The 18,398-nt window shown below is 37.1% G+C and overlaps 1 protein-coding gene across 6 annotated transcripts in view; it reads left to right on the forward strand.

Annotated features, from left to right (window-relative positions):
* Nucleotides 1–18,398, forward strand: part of SREK1 (splicing regulatory glutamic acid and lysine rich protein 1) — a 57,139-nt gene that overhangs the window by 20,162 nt on the left and 18,579 nt on the right. For 4 of the 6 annotated variants that reach the window (XM_043591495.1, XM_043591476.1, XM_043591485.1 and 1 more), the window contains 7 exons: nt 935–1,099; nt 1,241–1,419; nt 2,628–2,758; nt 3,639–3,753; nt 8,547–8,666; nt 9,041–9,409; nt 12,794–12,889. In XM_043591495.1, the coding sequence (XP_043447430.1) occupies nt 935–1,099; nt 1,241–1,419; nt 2,628–2,758; nt 3,639–3,753; nt 8,547–8,666; nt 9,041–9,409; nt 12,794–12,889 (1,175 nt within the window). The remainder of the gene's footprint in view (nt 1–934; nt 1,100–1,240; nt 1,420–2,627; nt 2,759–3,638; nt 3,754–8,546; nt 8,667–9,040; nt 9,410–12,793; nt 12,890–18,398) is intronic. The other 2 variants (XM_043591516.1, XM_043591525.1) reach the window with 1 other exon arrangement.

Genomic DNA, 18,398 nt, shown 5'->3' on the forward strand with positions numbered 1-18,398 from the left:
AGCTAAGTTCAAACAGCAGTACCCTGCCTTCTTGTCTTACCTGTAATGCTGTAATATTTTTTGTGTATTTTTTTGCTGATTTTGCTTTTTAAGCTAGTACCCAAGTATTGAAGTGCTGTCTCATGTTCCTGAGGGGCTGGAAGGCTGTGATGGGCCTTACGGAGAAAACCCAGGGGTTAGATAAGGTTCATTGAAGCACTGGTTGATAGTGCTTCTGGCTGTGAGTTCAATGTTAATGAATCAGCATTATATATTACATTAGGTGTCTTTAACTAGAAACACATAAAACAAGATAATGCAGTTATTGGTGATGAAACTGTGACCAGAAGCTTTCAGGAACCTAGCCCTGTATTTTCCCTAGGAGTGATAACATATTCAATAATCCAGTTCATGGCAACTTCATAGTACGTAACTACTGTGAAAATGAGAATTGACTCTTCATTTTTAGTTTCAAGTTTGAAAGTATTTAAAATACCCAGATAAGAATTATGTTGTATTTCTGGGGTGTTTCAGTGGCTCAGTCAGTTAAGTGTCTGGCTTTGGCTCAGGTCATGATCTTGTGGTTAATGAGTTCGAGCCCCACGTCAGGCTCTGTACCCACAGCTCAGAGCCTAGAGCCTGCTTTGGAGTGTGTGTCTCCCTCTCTCTCTCTCTGCCCTTCCCTGATTGCAATCTCTCTCTCTCTCTCTCAAAAATAAATAAACATGAAAGACATTTTTATGTCTTAAAAAAAAAGAATTAGGTTACATTTCTAATTGTACATAGAACTTCTGTGACCTCACTTTCAATAATTTAGACACACACCTGGACTCCCTAGTCACTTTCCATTCTTGTTGAGTTGATTGTTGCTTTTTAAGATTAAAGAGTGGTAATGTTTGATGCTAATAGAAAATAATGTGATTTTTTGTTTGTTTGTTTGTTTGTTTTTTTGTAGTTGGGTGTTTCCCTTAGCAGTTTGGGAGCTATACCAGCAGCAGCACTAGACCCCAACATTGCAACACTTGGAGAGATACCACAGCCACCGCTTATGGGAAATGTGGATCCTTCCAAAATTGATGAAATTAGGAGAACAGTCTACGTTGGCAATTTGAATTCCCAGGTAACTAATTTAAGAAAAAAGTGAGTGGTAGGACCTCTTAATCTTTTTCCATTCTTAAAAGTCCTATCGATTGATAAAATAATATTTACCTAATTTTTAAAAAAGAGTATACTTTATTAAAGCGTGACTTTGTTTCTTCAGACAACGACAGCTGATCAACTTCTTGAATTTTTTAAACAAGTTGGAGAAGTGAAGTTTGTGCGGATGGCAGGTGATGAGACTCAGCCAACTCGGTTTGCTTTTGTGGAATTTGCAGACCAAAATTCTGTACCAAGGGCCCTTGCTTTTAATGGAGTTATGTTTGGAGACAGGCCACTGAAGTAAGAAACCCTAAACAAAGAAATTTTAATGATTTTGGAGAAACTTAAAGTATTGCTGATATAATTAAGGCCTTTTTTTTTTTCTTTTTAATAGTAATTGGCAATTTGTGGAAAGGAAGACTTTGTGTTAAGTATAAATGAAATACATGGGTTACTTACCATTTTAGTCTTTAAAGTTATATTTCACAATGTCTTATTTTCTATTTTATAAGATCTCATTTGATGTTAACATTATATGCTTTGTGTAATGATTGTAGGTCTTTTTCTATAAGCTATAATAAGATTGGTTTTGCTTTATAACTAGACTTACAGATGATTTAACATAGTGTTGAATTTAGAGTAATACAGTAATGAGAATTTTGGTAAGTCCAAGATCTCAGGAAGAAAATAGTATTAAATATTTAGAAATGCTTTAAATCATACATTTTGAATTTTAATATTTTCTGATACTCTTGTTTGCAAAATGAAAAATTGGTGTAGACTTTACGTGTTCAAGACCAGAAATTCCATTTCATGCAGATTATTGAGGCAGCAGTTTTATCTGAACTTCGTAGGTAATTGCATTAGTTATACAGCTTGATCACGATTCAGGTATGAAAGGATAAAAATCTCTTTCTAGTGAATGCTTGTCTTCTCAATGTGAAAGGGGTAAAGCGAGACTCACCAAATTCATTTATGTGCATCAGAGAAACCACTGTATAACCTGCTAGGGAAGAGTTTTATCAGGTGCTTCCCACGTTCAAAGTTATAGCTGACTCACCCATGGTTCACAGTTGATTAAAATTGTGCACGTAATACACAGCTTCCCCTTCAACCTCCTGGGGTGCAGAGCTATCAACAAAATCTTGTAAGACGAGAAATGATTCATTTTAATATTGGTGTTAGCATTTTAATTTATTATAATTCTAAGTTGTGTGGAAAAGCACTTGTCCTGGTATATTGAAGTTGTTAAAGAAATCAACTAGGGTTCAGTTTTTCCTTCTTTGTTTTCCTTGCTTTTGACTTTGTTAGCAAGAGGTAAGGATGGGTGATAACGAGAAGAATTATGGTTTTGATGTTGGTTTTGGTTATTCTGTATTTAGCTGTATTGTTCTTAGTGTGCTTTCAAGCTGTCCTCACATATGTAAATCTTTGTATCATGTAAACATTTGTTTTATGTTTTGTAAAATATGGTGTGTATTTGTGATATGCTAATATTTTTAATTTAGAATTAATCACTCCAACAATGCAATAGTAAAACCCCCTGAGATGACACCTCAGGCTGCAGCTAAGGAGTTAGAAGAAGTAATGAAGCGAGTGCGAGAGGCTCAGTCATTTATCTCAGCAGCCATTGAACCAGGTAAGGCAATAGTGTTGTTACATAGGTCACACTTTAAGATCAGAGAATCGTAGAACTGGAAGGAATTTTAGAAATTATCTTGGTTAGTCCCTTCATTTTACAAGAAGACTGAAACTCGAGAAAGAGTAAGTGACTTACTAGTGTCTAAGGTCAAAGAACTGCTTAGCCCAAATATGTTTTCCCTTGATACTGAATTTTAAGGCACATTAGCTTGAGTTAATCAGTTCTTTATATTTTCATAGCACAGTTAGTGCTCAAAACTGATTTGCTTAAAGCAAGGTATAAATGTTATTATGAAGCTAAAAACAAGAACAAATATACTTAAAATGTTCTAATTGAGAAGATTCACTTTCCTTCAAAGTTTTAATTTTAAAAATAGGAAAGAGAACCCATGATTCAGAAAAAAAATACAGGGACTGTTTTAGCAAGATAAAAAGGAACACCTACTGAGACTTTATGTTGCTTTTACTAAAAGTTAAAAATCCAAGCAAAAATGTGTAGGTGGTTTACAGTTGAGCACATTTTCTAAATTAGCACTCAGAATTTAAGCTTCACTCTAGCAAAATAAATGGAGAGAAGATTTACAGTCACTGTCCTAGGAATTACAGACATGTTATAATCGTACGTTATGGCAGCAACAAAATACTACGAACAGCTGTTTATAATCATCTGGTTTATATGTACTGCTGCAGGGTGGCTGCACTCAACGAGTTTATGCAATGACTTTCTTGGATGTTTCTGAAGGATAATTGCACAGGAGGAGGATGTACAGAGAGTAGGCCCCTTGCACTATATGTGGTACATTCCACTTGTGCCTGATTATTAACTGGGATCTTTAATTGTTCTGAGCTTACACTGCAAAGTGGTTTTTTCCTCCCAGAGTCTGGAAAGAGCAATGAAAGAAAAGGCGGTCGATCTCGTTCCCACACTCGCTCAAAATCCAGGTCTAGTTCAAAATCCCATTCTAGACGAAAAAGATCACAGTCAAAACACAGGTGAGAATTTCTGCTATCATCTTCTAAAGTTTTGTTGTCTTGTATTTAAAATAGTTAAGATTTTCTGATTTTTCTTTAAATATCAGAATTTAGAAACTTCAGCGGAGTTCAGGAATTATGGTTACCATTAAATGTTGCTTTAATTATAATACTGTAGTTAAGAATGAAATTTTATCTAATCACTGTATAATTTTTATGATCTCAACTAATTTTCAGTTTTAGAAGTTGGTTTTCTTTTGTAAGGTGCTCTAATCTTGAATTTTCTACGACTAAACCAGCCTTCATACAGAACCGGCAGAAACTTTTCATTCTTTTTATTGAGAAAAGGGAACTCCACCCAACCCCCTGTCTTCTCAAGGCTTGGGGTATAGAACTTCAGATCTTGGTTTCCAGTAGTTACCTATCTCTAGTCCCATGCGTCAAATGGGGTGCTTCACATCTTTGGTAACATTGATGGTAAGAGCCTTCTGCACCCACTTTGGGAGCTGAAACACAGGAGTAACTTGGCAGCTGTAGCTCCAGCTGTTATGCTTCAACTCTGTTTCTTTTCTATTTATCTTACTTTTTGTTTTTGTTGTTTCTTTATTTTGAGAGAGAGAATGCGTGCATGTGAGTAGGGAGGCATAGAGAGAAAGAAGAATCCCAAGCAGGCCCTGCGCTGTCAGTGGGTATCGCAAAGAGTGGTTTGATCCCACAACCGTGAGATCATGACCTGAGCCAAAATCAAGGGTTGGATGTTTAACTGACTGAGCCACCCAGCTGTCCGTATTTATCTTACTTTTGACTACAATTCTATCCTTTTAATTTTCTTTATTAAAAAAAATTCTGTTTCTTTGTATTTAGTCCAGAGTGGACCTCAGAATGTAAACTTGTGATAGCACCTTGATTGGAAGTGTCCTAAAGAATCGTGGCTAAAGTGATAACTTCTATTGTCTTCTTTAAGATACGGAGGGAGGTGATATTGAAATGTGAAATTGTATATAATGGATCCTAATTACGTGTTATATGTGCGTGCATGCTGCAGTCTAAAGAGAAGGGGTAAAGGAAGGTGTGTGTGTGTCTGTGCTGGGTGTGTGGTGGTATTAGAGGAGGAGGAGGGCTCGAGGGGAGGGAAAAAAGGAAACCAATATGTGGTATGTTGAACCTCATTAGCAAGCTCAGTTTAGTCTGTTTTTCTACGATACCAAGGAAATTAAAGCAATGAAATGGAAAAAAAAAATACGATGTTCTTTGTTTGACTCTAGTGAACTATTCTTCTAGCTATTTACTCGTATATACTTTTCTGTTATTAGTTTGTAAAATCTTGTTGGGGATATGGTTTTACTGTTTCCCTTCAAGGCCTTCCAGCAAGGCAAGTTCAGATCCAAGTGAAGGAAGTTGTGTCACGTACAAGAAACAAGGCAGTGCCACAGGAGCCAGAGTTGGAGAAGGAAAGTGGTACAGAAACAGTGGTACTAGGTTGTGGATATTTCTGCAGGTTGACAGGCTGTGATGAAGGTAAAGGAGTTACAGGAAATACAGAATTGAGCTGAAGAGTAATTACTTTTTTTCTGAAGAAAAAAAGAGACCCGAGACCTGAATCTCATTTTGTGTTGATGACAAGAGGTGTGCTCCAAGTCTGATACCTTCATGGTTTTCTAAGGTTGGAAAAAAGCAAAACTTGATTAACATTTGTTTCTTTGATGAGGTCTGTGAATTCAGATTTATCTGTTGGAGTATATTATTTAATTCTGTTTTAAGGTGCTTGGTCTTATTTTAGGTTAGGTATATTAGGATATTTTCCCTTTCCAAGGGTTAGTGGGAGAAGGATTATTCAGTCTAAAATGAAATTTATGAAATAAATATTTAAAGTAATTTGTTAATTGTTCTTAATTCGTGAGAATGCTTTCCTCTAGGTCTGACTACATAGCAATAGAAATTGCTTGGGTTTTTTTTTTTTTTTGTATTTTTTTAAATGTTTGTTTATTTTTGAGAGAGAGAGAGTGGGGGAGGGGCAGAGAGAGAGGGAGACACAGAATTTGAAGCAGACTCCAGGCTCTGAGCTGTCAGCACAGAGCCCAATGTGGGGCTTGAACTCAGGAGCTGTGAGATCGTAACCTGAGCCAAAGTCGGATGCTTAACCTACTCAGCCACCCTGAATTACTGGGTAATTTCAGGTGTTCCAGAAATTGCTTGTTCTTGACATATACATGCATATATATATATATATATATATATATATATATATATACCTACCACTCACATAGATTTATTTTATAAATTTGTACTATTTTTATATATGTAGAACCACATGTGACCTTTACTGAGCTCATAAAGAAATACAAAAGAAGATAGGTTTTTTTTAAGGGGACAAAATAATCCCTTACTCAGAAACATTTGACTTACGGATCTTGATATGGAGGAACCTACTCCTGTTACCACTTCCCTGGTAGGGGAGGAGGGGGATGGTAGGCATTTCTTGTCTTCCCCTCCCCTGCTAGTTGGATTTGATACCAACCTCAGCTCTGGCTCTCCCCCACTAAACTTAATAGCAGGAGTGTTAGTTTAGAATCCTTTGCTTTTGAAGGCCTACCCTCTTCCACTTTCTCAGCATCCTCAGATGCTTCTAGAGCCCTCCTTCTAGGCCCAACATCCCTGCGCCCCCATCCTTTCCCTGTTCCTTCCCCTTTTATAATAGGAGGTAGGAATGAGTTTCTTGTCACTTTGACCTTCATGAGTAACCTTGACAGACCAGCATGGGAACTCTTAAGACATTTTATAGTATTTTAATGGGAAACAGCGGACTTAGAGTTGAACTTTGATGAGACATAATGGTAAGTTGCCCTGCATTTGCAGTTTAATTTATAAATGCAATTTTGTATTTTATGCTAAAATAAGATCTCCTAATGATCACTGAAGTCTTTCTGTGGTTGGATTAGATTTGCTTTTGACTTGAAGCTTTTATCGATCCTAATCAAAACACTTCTTGTAGGTGACTAGTGGGTGAAATAGGGACTTGAAAGTATTTAATGTCAAAGTTAAAATACTACAGTAATTACTCTTGGGACTTTCAAACTCTGAGGACCATAGGGTAAGATATGAAGCCACGTGAACAGCGTTTTTTAAATTAATTTTTATTTACTAAGGCTACACTTAATTTTTTAAAAGGTGTTCCTTTGTTTAAGGTTGGAAAGCAGTGTTGGAGGAAAACAAAATTACTATGTATATTTTCAGTAAGATTAACTAGAACAGAAATGTTAAGACTTTCAATTAAGTACACAGAAGCAAAGGCCTTATGAAATATTACCATTATGTGGATTCCTATAAATGGATTAAAAAAGTTTTCAGTTTTGCCTTAATATCTAGTACTTGACTATTAGTAATAAAGATGTCTACAAACTGTGACTTACCTTCTTGTATCAAAAATGTGGTATGAAGATGAACGTATAATTTTAAAGCAATATAATAGATGAGCGATTCAGTTGAGAATTAGCTATTAGAAAACAAATTTTAACTAACTGAAAAATGTGTTTAAAAAACAAGATTTGATTAATGGAAAATTGGAGATTTTTCTGGTTTTTTAGCATACCACAAACATTTAACTGTATGTATTTTATAGATCGTTGTTTTTAATTCCTGAAAACATGACTATCGAGATGAATTTTAATTGTATAACGCATACTTGTGGAAGTTTATATGATCTCCTTGGAATATATAAAGATAGAAAGTTTTCAGTTATGTTAATTATTAATAGTGATGTTATTGAGCATTAAGGATCTTAAGCATTTACTCTGTGCCAGACTGCTAGGCAGTTTTCCGTGTATCATCTGACTCAGTCCTCATGACAGCCATAGGTGATGTAGGTATGATTTTGACTCCCAACTTTATAGATGAAGAAACTAGGCTTAGAGAGGGTAATGACTAGCCGGAGTTCTCAGAGCCAGCTAGTGTGTGGCACAGCTGTGTCAGAGCCGGATTGTTTCACTCCAAAGCTGGTGAGTCTTATCACTTTGTTATTTAAGTCGTGTGCATTCAGTTTTGTTATATTTTAATACATAGTTGCTAAGATATGACATTATGAGAAAAGTTCACGTCACATAAGTAAGATTTCAGTGGGAAGAAGGGGCCTAGAGAATTTCAGAATTGGAGTGAGAGTTATTATTTTTCCTGCAAGAATTCCAGTAATAAAGGTTTCTTTTAATAGCTGTGTTTATGTAGTTATAAAATCAAGGTCTTGCGAATCCAACATTTAATTATATATAGCTTTAACTCATGAGTGATGTTTACTTTCCTGTCACATTAGCAGCATAATTAGTACTGTGCATCTTAATACATTCTTAGTATGTGTTATGACAAACCTTTCACAGCCATTTAGAGAAACCATTCAGGCATACAACCACTGTTTCTTGTCGGACTTTAACCACAAGCTGTCCTGTTCCATGTAAGTCAAGAGTTAAATTTAATTTATGCTATAAAAACTTGTTCTGTGAGAGCAGTCCTATAATAATTGGTATATAATAATTAGCAAAGGAAAGCCAAAAGCCACACTTGGATATACCAGCTTCAGTCTGACATAGAAGAGAACTTAATTTCTTTCTCTGTCTTTGTGTTCTGGATAATGAACTATTTGGTAAAGTTGCCAATAAATAATTTATTTCAAATAATCTAAAGCATTTCATAATAGAGAATTTTAAAATACCGATAAATACTGTTGGGGTCAGTTTAAAATTTTTCTTACCTGAAAGACATCTTTAATTTTTAAAAACAAATTCTAAGAGTAAGTTTTGACGTTCCAACAACTTGTTTTTCTTTAGGAGTAGATCCCATAATAGATCACGTTCAAGACAAAAAGACAGACGTAGATCTAAGAGCCCACATAAAAAGCGCTCTAAATCAAGGGAGAGACGGAAGTCACGGAGTCGTTCACGTTCACGGTGAGTTTTGGGGAAGTTAGTGTTAATTTTTTTATGGCTTCATTTGTTAAAAAATTACTGTGGTTTAGGTTTTTAATGGGAGACATGCAACTTATTTCTGATTGTTTTAGTAGTGATTAATATTGATTGCCATTGATTTGAGTCTAATGATCAGAATGACTCTTGAGGTTTCTAAAATACTTAATTGAGACTGATAATTGTTTCATTTAGCAGCTTCATGTGCACCTGGGTTATATAGAAATTATTATGTAATGTATTCTAAGCTAGTATAAATTGTTTTGTGTTGATAATTGTTGAGGACAGAGAGGGAGGTCCTTTTTGGGGAGTAGAATAATTTTAGTTGTGAATTTATTTATTTATTTTTGTTTTTAAAGGGACAAGAGAAAAGACACCCGAGAAAAGATCAAGGAAAAGGAAAGAGTGAAAGAAAAAGATAGAGAAAAGGAAAGGGAAAAAGAGAGAGACAGGGAGAAGGAACGTGAAAAAGAAAAGGAACGGGGTAAAAACAAAGATAAAGACCGGGAAAAGGACCGGGATAAAGACAAGGAAAAAGACAGAGAGAGAGAGCGGGAAAAAGAGCATGAAAAGGAGCGAGACAAGGAAAAGGAAAAGGAGCAGGACAAAGAAAAGGAACGGGACAAGGACAGATCCAAAGAGATAGATGAGAAAAGAAAGAAGGATAAAAAATCCAGAACACCACCCAGAAGTTACAATGCATCAAGAAGATCTCGTAGTTCCAGCAGGTTTGATAATGCTTAAAATTTTTACTGGTGACAAATGAAAACGTAAATTATTCCATGCAAGAGAAAACAGTCCAATAATACGAGAACATTTCCTTCTAATTGCAGAGTAAACATTTCTCTCTTAGAGCATTTGCCACAGTGTTGAATCTGTGAGGAGGAAGATATGATAATCGGGCAAAATGATCTGAAAAGTTTTAACTGTTGTTTGTAATCCACTGTTTTAACCCTGGTGGTGGCAGTGGCTGCTATTGCTTATTTTCTTGGAGGATGAGGTAGCAAGGGCGAGTTTTTCTTTTCTTTTCTTTTCTTTCTTTCTTTCTTTCTTTCTTTCTTTCTTTCTTTCAAATAGGGAAGAATCGATCTCAGACTTCTATATTTTTTTGGAATGATATGGTAAATTTAATATGCAAAATGATTACTAAAATTGCAATTTTAGTCCTTTTTGTCTTTTTAATTTTTACTGCTCTCTCTTCTTGAGTGAGTGCATGATGTTTAAATTTTGGTTTTCGTTTATCTGTCAATTTTAAGGTTTTGCTTTTTTCTTAGAGATTGTTCCCTCTATTAATAAGTACACTGCCACCAGGTGGCAGCAGGTTGCCATAGTAACAGCTGCAAAAAAGAGGACCTTCGTTGATTCAAGATTATCTAAACCTGTATCCATTACTCCAGAGGATACCATAACTGATAAACGGAGGTTCCTAACTTGTGTTAAGCTAGATATTAAAAATACATGTGTTAGCCAGTGTTATGTATACTTTAAATGTGGTTTTGCATAGAAAATAATTGGAGATGAATGTATATTTCCTGTTTTTATTAACTTTAGGCTGTTCTTAATACCAGTCTTTGGTTAGGTAATACAAGATAATTGCAGGCATTTATTGAATGCCTTACCATATACCAGATTTTGTCTCAGCACAGTTTGTCATGACCTACCTTATTTAATCTTCACAGTAAGTCTGTGAAAAGACTGTTACTATCATGGTTTCAAAATATGAAGAAATTGAAGCTTAGGGGAAATTCTCCATCTGCTCTGCACTTTCATATTAGAAGTACAGTAGCTCTTTTCTCTTCTTTTTAGGAGGTTAAGTTTAGTTGAGAGTTCTATAACCAGTACTTGGTACCTGATTTTAAAAACTGCCTCAGAAGGATGAAGTTGAGAGCAGCAGTCCATGTTCAAATGGGGCTTATAATAGATGGCTGCCGTATTTTGGCACACTGGACCTGAAGCTGAAGAATTACCTTGGCCTCATTGCTGTGGATACCAGTTGAGCCTCACAACTGCCACTTCTCTGCACAGTGATTTTATTGTCACATATTCTGTTGTGTTTATGTGGTCATTTAGTCACTGCCCTTTGTAACACAGATACTGTTTTGATTCCTTTTAAATTAGTTGCATTTACTTTTTTGTTGACTTTGAAGTGTTTAATTTTTTCAGGGGCCATTTTAAGTTGCTTGACATTCAAGAAAGTTCAGATATTCACATTCATTCTTAAATATATTCTTAATTAGCCACTGGGGCCTGGAGAATAAATGCTGACTGACATCCGTTTCTAAAGGTTCAGAAGTTTGGAATGTTTCATGCTTTCACAAGAGCTTGGCGAAGAGTTACAGTTTGTTAGCTTTTAGCGTTTTTCTGTTTCTCATGTGCTCTGAATTGTTGAGTACACAGGAAACATTTTAACTGCTCAGAAAAAGAGTGTGCTTGGTATTTTTATTTTCAAGATTGTCCCCTAATCTGCATTTTTAAAAAAAATTTTGATGTTTAAGCAGAAAATATTTATTGACACTGGGTTTGTGCGAGAGACTGTACTTGGTGCTTTACAAGTATTATCTTAAATCCTCATCACAGCACCACAAGGCATGAGTTATTAACTCCGTTTTCCAGTTGGAAAAATTGAGACTCAGATTATGTAATATGACCCTAGTTATGCAGCTGATAAGGTGTGGAACCAAAGTTTCAATCTAAGTCTAACCAACTACAGTTCTTCAAACTACAGCTGACTGCTTTTTTCTCAACAAATTGACACTCTAGATTGCTGTCTTTCCAGCCTTAGCTCTCAATGACATCAGGTATTAGTCATTAGATGTCCCCCTGTACATAGTGCTTCTTGAGTGAAGACTTAAACTGGTCAGAGTAGAATCATTTTGTGTAAACAAGTAAGATACACTGACATTCTCATGCTGTGAGATAAGTACCTCCCGTACTTGTGCTGAGTTGTTAAGACATGGCATTAACTGAATGGAATATCGTTACCTAATTTTCACTTTAGTCAGGACGTGTAATTTTGGGGTGTCATGGAACTAAAATTGGGTAATGGATGAGAGAGCCTTAGGTAGAATTGGAATTGTGTTTCCAAAGGTCTTGAGGTTTTTTTTTGAACATCTGTATCTACCACATCTGAGCATTATCTAGTTTTTTTTATATTTTATAATGAGAGATGTTGGCAAAATGTTTTATTAGCCTAGAATCTTCTTGCTGAAGTGGTATGGAGGACTTGAATTCTAGGGGATTTGGTTCTTTCACCTATATGGCCTAATAATCAGGGCTTCTTGTGAGATAGGTCGTTAGACACATTAATTGTAATTAGTATGTTCCCCTATCTTATCCCCTGAATTACGGACATCTTGAAATTCATTGTTTCTCATTTGGCCAGGTTTTCAATGAAGTAATTTTGAATATGCATCATTTGCTAACAAGTTAAGCAAAATAGTTTTTAATAATACTAAACTATGTTAATCAAGGTAGTGGTTATTTTTTATTTCATATTTAAGCCCCAGGCTTTAACTGCTTTACTTTTGTCTTAGCAACTTGTGCACTCAGTTTTAAATGAATAGAGTAATAAAATGGTAGGAAGATGGAGGGTAAAACAATTTCTCTGTAAAGTGAATTAATGTAAATACTTTTTTAGAGACATTCTAAATGCTCAGATCTGATAAGTTCACTTTTTACAAGCCAACTTAATCTTTTAGTTCTTGAAAAGGGCCTATTACCTTGTTAAGAAATAATCCACAGTGGGGCAGCGAGGAGCTAGAAGCATGACAGAGGATCTGGATACATAAAAAATGTTTTAGATGCTGAGGAAGAACGTACTTGAGAGAATCAGAAACATCTAATATTCTTTCTATTCAGGAAATTGTTGTTCACATAAACCAGATGAAAAGAAGGTCTTCTACCTTTTCTATTATGAAATCTTAGAACATATTTTCCATGTCTATAAAATTGCTCAGAATTTGACCTGCACTGAAATGAGATAACATGAGTTTAAACTAACCTTTTAAGAATACTGTTCACTTGAGAGCATTAAGGATTCTTTTCTTTTGTATATTTGAATTGTCCTGTATTTAAATTGCTATATTTTTAAATGACATATTTTCATCTTTCAGGGAAAGGCGTAGGAGGAGAAGCAGGAGTTCTTCCAGATCACCAAGAACATCAAAAACTGTAAAAAGGAAATCTTCTAGGTCTCCATCCCCTAGGGGGTAGGTTGAAAGCATGTGCTAAATCCAAGGACCGAAGTGGGGGAAGAGAAATTTTCTTTTTAATCTATTTTTAAACTTGATTTATTTATTTTTATTTTTTTTAATGTTTTATTTTTGAGAGAGACAGAGTGTGAGCGGGGGAGGGGCAGAGAGAGAGAGGGAGACACAGAATCCAAAGCAGGCTCCAGGTTCTGAGCTGTCAGCACAGAGCCTGACGTGGGGCTCGAACCCACGAGCTGTGAGTTCATGACCTGAGCTGAAGTTGGACACTCAACCGACTGAGCCACCCAGGTGCCCCTGTTTTTATTTTTTTAAGGCTTGTTTATAGAGAAAGAACATTAGCAGGTGGGGGGCAGAGAGAGGGAGAAAGACAACAGGAACAGGGGAGGGCACAGAGGGAGAGAGAGAGAATACAGGCAAGGGAGGGACAGAGAGTGAGTGGGGGGCTGAGAGAATCCCAAGCATACCCCAGGTGGGCCCACAAACCCTGATGAGATCATGACCTGAGCTGAAATCAAGAGTCGAATGTTTAACCGACTGAGCCACCCAGGTGCCCCCATTTTTAAACTTTCTATTTTGAATGAGTAATGTTTTATACATTTTCGTGTTTCAGAAATCACAACAGTATAAAAACTTATACATCAATAGGTCTTAACTTCACCTTTGCACTCATCCACTCTGTCCCCATAAGTAATGACTTCACTTTTTTGTATTGTAGATCCTTCCAGTTTTGTGTATAGGTATACAGTATGGAAATAGTTTTTTTTCATATTTCTTTCATAAAAGGTAGTACAAAATACACACTGTCGCGCCCTTGCTTTTTGTTACCCAACTACCTGGAGATCTTTACGTATCCATCAGAATGTTGCTTTGTTCTTTTTAACAACTGCACGGACTTCAATTATGTGGCAGTAACGTGGTTTTATTTAATCATCCTGTGGTAGAATGGGTTTTCTTAATTTTCCTGTTATAAATGATACAGTACTGTAATGAATAGCTTTGAACTTACTTTGTCCTGTGCAGGTGCATGGGAAAATTCCAGAAGTGGTATTATTGTGTCAGAGATGAGGCATGTTTGATTTTGAGGAGTATTTCTGTACTGCCTTCCAAAAGGATTGGCAGCAGTTTGCACTTTAACCGGCTGTGTATGAGAGTACCTGTTTTCCTATAGCAACAACATACTATATTATTAAAGTTGTGGATTTTTGTCTGTCAGATAGATGAGAAACGGTACCAGTATCTAGTAATTCTAGTTGCATGTCTTTTAAGAGTGAAGGTGACCATGTCTTTATATATTTGAAGGCCATTTTTATTTCCTGTGAGTTGTTTGTGTACTTAGGCCATTTTTCTATGGGATCTGGTTTTTGTTTGTTTTCAAAATTTTCTTATTTCCAGAGCTGTTTTTTGTATTCTTTTTTTTTTTTCTTCTTTTTTTTTTAACTCTACCCCCATTGTGAGGCTTCAACTCCTGGCCCCTGAGATCAAGAGATGCTCTTCTGACTGAGCCAGCCAGGTGCCCCTGTATTAGGGAGATTATTCCTTAGTGATTTGATACCAGGTCTCATTCCTAGTTTGTCATTTGTTATCAGAAATTACTTACGAGACTTCATTATACAAGTTCTTGATTTTTTTTTAAGTTTATAATGATAGAGCGTGTGAGCACAAGTGGAGGAGGGGAAGAGAGAGAGGGAGACCAGAGAGAATTCCAAACAGGTTCTGCACTCAGCACAGAACCTGACTCGGGGCTCAAACTCAGTAACTCTGAGAACTTGACCTGAGCCAGAATCAAGAGTCGGATGTGTAACTGACTGAGCCACCCAAGTGCTTAAAGTTTTTGATTTTTATATGATTTCTCAATTTTTTTCTTTTTTTTTCTATTTTTAAAAAATATTTATTTATTTTTGAGAGAGAGAGAGAGAGAGAGAGAGAGAGAGGGAAGGAGGGAAGGAGGGTGGGAGGGAGGGAGAGGTTTGAAGCAGGCTCTGTGCTGACAGCAGAGAGCCTGATGTGGGGCTTGAACTCACAAGCTGCGAGATCATAACCTGAGGTGGGGTTGGACGAGATCATAACCTGAGCTGAGGTTGGACGCCTAACTGACTGAGCCACCCAGGCGTTCCCCCCACTGCCCCGCCCCAACCTTTTTTTAAAGTAAACTCTACCCAGCGTGGGGCTCAAAACTCAAAACCCGGAGATTGAGAGTTGCATGTTTTACACACTGAGCCAAACAGTGCCCCTCAAGTGTTTCCTTTTATGACTTCTGGATTTTGAGTTATAAAGTTAGAAAGGTCTTTTCTAGATAATCCCCGCCCCCAATTGTTCCTTTTCATACTTTATGGTTTTAGTTTTTGCATTCAGGTAAGCTTTCCTATTGATCAATACCATTTCTTAAAAACTCAGCTTTTCTTTTTTCTTTCTTTGTTTTTTTAATGTTTATCTTGAGAGAGAGCGTGCATGTGTGTGAGCTGGGGGAAGGACAGAGGGGGGAGAGAGAATCCCAAGCAGGCTCCATGCTGTCAGCACTGAGCCCGATGTATAGCTTGATCTCAACACAGGACTGGGCTGGATCTCATGAACCGTGAGGTCATAACCTGAGTGGAAATCAAGAGTTGGATGCTTAACTGGCTGAGCCTACCAGGTGCTCCAAAAACTTAAATTTTCCAACACTAATTTGATGTGTTGCCTTTTCAGGTACTGAGTGTTTCTATTTGTGTTTGGGTCTGTTTCTGGGCCTTCTCTGGAGTGGTTTGATGATTCATGCCAGTGCCCATGATTTTTATTATTCGGTTTGTGTAATATTTTTTTAACATTTAGTAGGGTCGATTCTCCTCCACACTTCTGCTGTTTTTTTGAGCTTTCTTGACCATTCTTGTGTGTTTTTCCATTTGAACATAAGAGTCAGTTGTTGAGGTTCTAAAAGTAAAATCTGGTGATGATGTGAATTATAGTTGCATTAAATTTCTTTTCTTTTCCTTTCCTTTCCTTTCCTTTCCTTCCCGTCCCGTCCCGTCCCGTCCCGTCCCGTCCCGTCCCGTCCCGTCCCGTCTTCCCACTTACTTAAATTCAAGTTAGTTAACACATAGTGTATTGGTTTCAGGAATAGAATTTAGTGATTCATCACTTACATACCATGCTCAGTGCTCATCACAAGTGCCCTCCTTACGCCTATCATCCATTTAGCCCATCCCCCACCCACCTCGCTTATCAACCCTCAGTTTGTTTTCTGTCTTTAAGAGTCTCTCTTGGGGCGCCTGAGTGGCTCAGTCGGTTAGGCGTCCAGCTTCGGCTCAGGTCATCATCTCACGGTCTGCGAGTTTGAGCCCTGTGTCGGGCTCTGTGCTGACAGCTCAGAGCCTGGAGCCCGTTTCAGATTCTGTGTCTCCCTCTCTCTCTGCCCCTCCCCTGTTTATGCTCCATCTCTCTCTGTCTCAAAAATAAACAAACGTTAAAAAAAAAAAAGGGGGGGTCTTATGGGAGTGCCTAGGTGGCTCAATTGGTCAAGCATCCAACTCTAGCTCAGGTCATGATCTCATGGTTCATGAGTTTGAGTCCCACATTACACTCTATACTGACTGTGGAATGTGCTTGGGATTCTCACTCTACCCTTTCTCTTTGTCCCTCCCTCTCTCTCTCTCTCTCCAAATAAACAAACTTAAAAAAAAAGTTAAAAAAAATTTAATCATTAAAAAAAGTCTCCTGGTTTGCCTTCCTTTGTATTATTATTTTTCCTTCCTTCCCCCATGTTCATCTTTTTGTTTCTTAGATTCTACATATGACTGAAATCATATGGTACTTGTCTTTCTCTGACTTATTTCGCTTCGTGTAATACACTCTAGTTCACTCCATCCATGTCATTGCAAGTGGCAAGATTTTATTCTTTTTGATTGCTGATTGTATATATATACCACATCTTTATCCATTTATCAGTCGATGGACGTTTGGACTCTTTCCATAATTTGGCTGTTGTTGGTAATGCTGCTGTAAACATTGGGGTGCATGTGTTCATTTGAATCAACATTTTTGTATCCTTTGAGTAAGTAAATACCTAGTAGTCCAATTGCTTGGTCACAGGGTAGTTTATTTTTAACTTTGTGAAGAACTTCCGTACTATCCGAGTAGCTGCACCAGTTTGCATTCCCACCAGCAGTGTAAGAGGGTTTCCCTTTCTGCACATCCTTGCCAACATCTGTTGTGTCCTGAGTTGTTAATTTTAGCCATTCTGACAGATGTGAGGTGGTGTCTCATTATGGTTTTGATTTATATTTCCCTGGTGATAAGTGATGTTCAGCATTTTTTTCATGTGTCTGTTATTTGTATGTCTTCTTTGGAGAAACTTCTTTGATAAGTTATCAGTACTTTATAGATTTTGGATACTAGCCCTTTATTTAATAAGTCATTTGCAAATATCTTCTCCCATTTTGTCATTTGCCTCTTAGTTTTGTTGATGGTTTTCTTCGCTATGCAGAAGCTTTTTATTTGATGAGGTCCCAGTTGTTCATTTTTGCTTCTGTTTCCTTTGTCTCTGGAGACATGTTAAGTAACACCTTGCTACAGCCGAGGTCAGAGAGGTTTGCTTCCTGTGTTCTCTTCTAGGATTTTGTTCCTGTGTTACATTTAGGTCTTGGATCCATTTTGAATTTATTTTTGTGTGTGGTGTAAGAAAGTGGTCTAGGTTCATTCTTCGGCTTGTTGCTGTTGCTGTCCAGTTTTCCCAGCACCATTTGTTAAAGAGCTTCTTTTTTTTCCATCGGATATTTTTTCCTGCTTTGTTGAAGATTAGTTGACCATATAGTTTTGGGTCCATTTGTGGTTCTTTATTTTGTTCCATTGATCTGTATGTCTCTTTTTATGCGAGTACCATACTGTCCTGATAATTACAGCTTTGTAATACAAGTTGTTGTCTGGAATTGTGGTGCCTCCTGCTTTGTTTTTCTTTCTTTCTTTTTTTAAAAAATTTTTTTAATGTTTATTTATTTTTGAGAGCAGGAGAGAGCACTAGCCGGGAAGGGACAGAGAGAGACGGCTCCAAAGCAGGCTCTGCTGTCAGCACAGAACCTGATGTGGGGCTTGAACTCATGCACTGTGAGATCATGACCTGAGCAGAAGTCAGATGCCTAACCCAGTGAACCACCCAGATGGCTCTTTTTTTTCTTTTTCTTTTTAAAAAAGTTTGTTTGTTTATTTATTTATTGAAAGAGAGAATCTCAAGTAGGCTCCATGCTGTCAGCACGGAGCCCAGTGTGGGGCTCAGTCACCACCTGAACCAAAACCAAGAGTCAGAAGCTTAACTGCCTGAGCCACCCAGGCACCCCTTGCTTTTCTTTTTCAACATTACTTTGGCTATTTAGGGTCTTAACCAGGTTTCATACAAATTTTAGAATTATTTGTTCTAGCTCTGAAAAATGCTGGCGTTATTTTGATAGGGGTTGCATTGAATGTGTAGATTGGTTTGTTTTAACAGTATTTGCTCTTCCAATCCATGAGCGTGGAGTATTTTTCCACTCTTTTGTGT

This window comes from Prionailurus bengalensis, chromosome A1 (assembly GCF_016509475.1).
Source record: "Prionailurus bengalensis isolate Pbe53 chromosome A1, Fcat_Pben_1.1_paternal_pri, whole genome shotgun sequence".
NCBI classification, from domain to species: domain Eukaryota; kingdom Metazoa; phylum Chordata; class Mammalia; order Carnivora; family Felidae; genus Prionailurus; species Prionailurus bengalensis.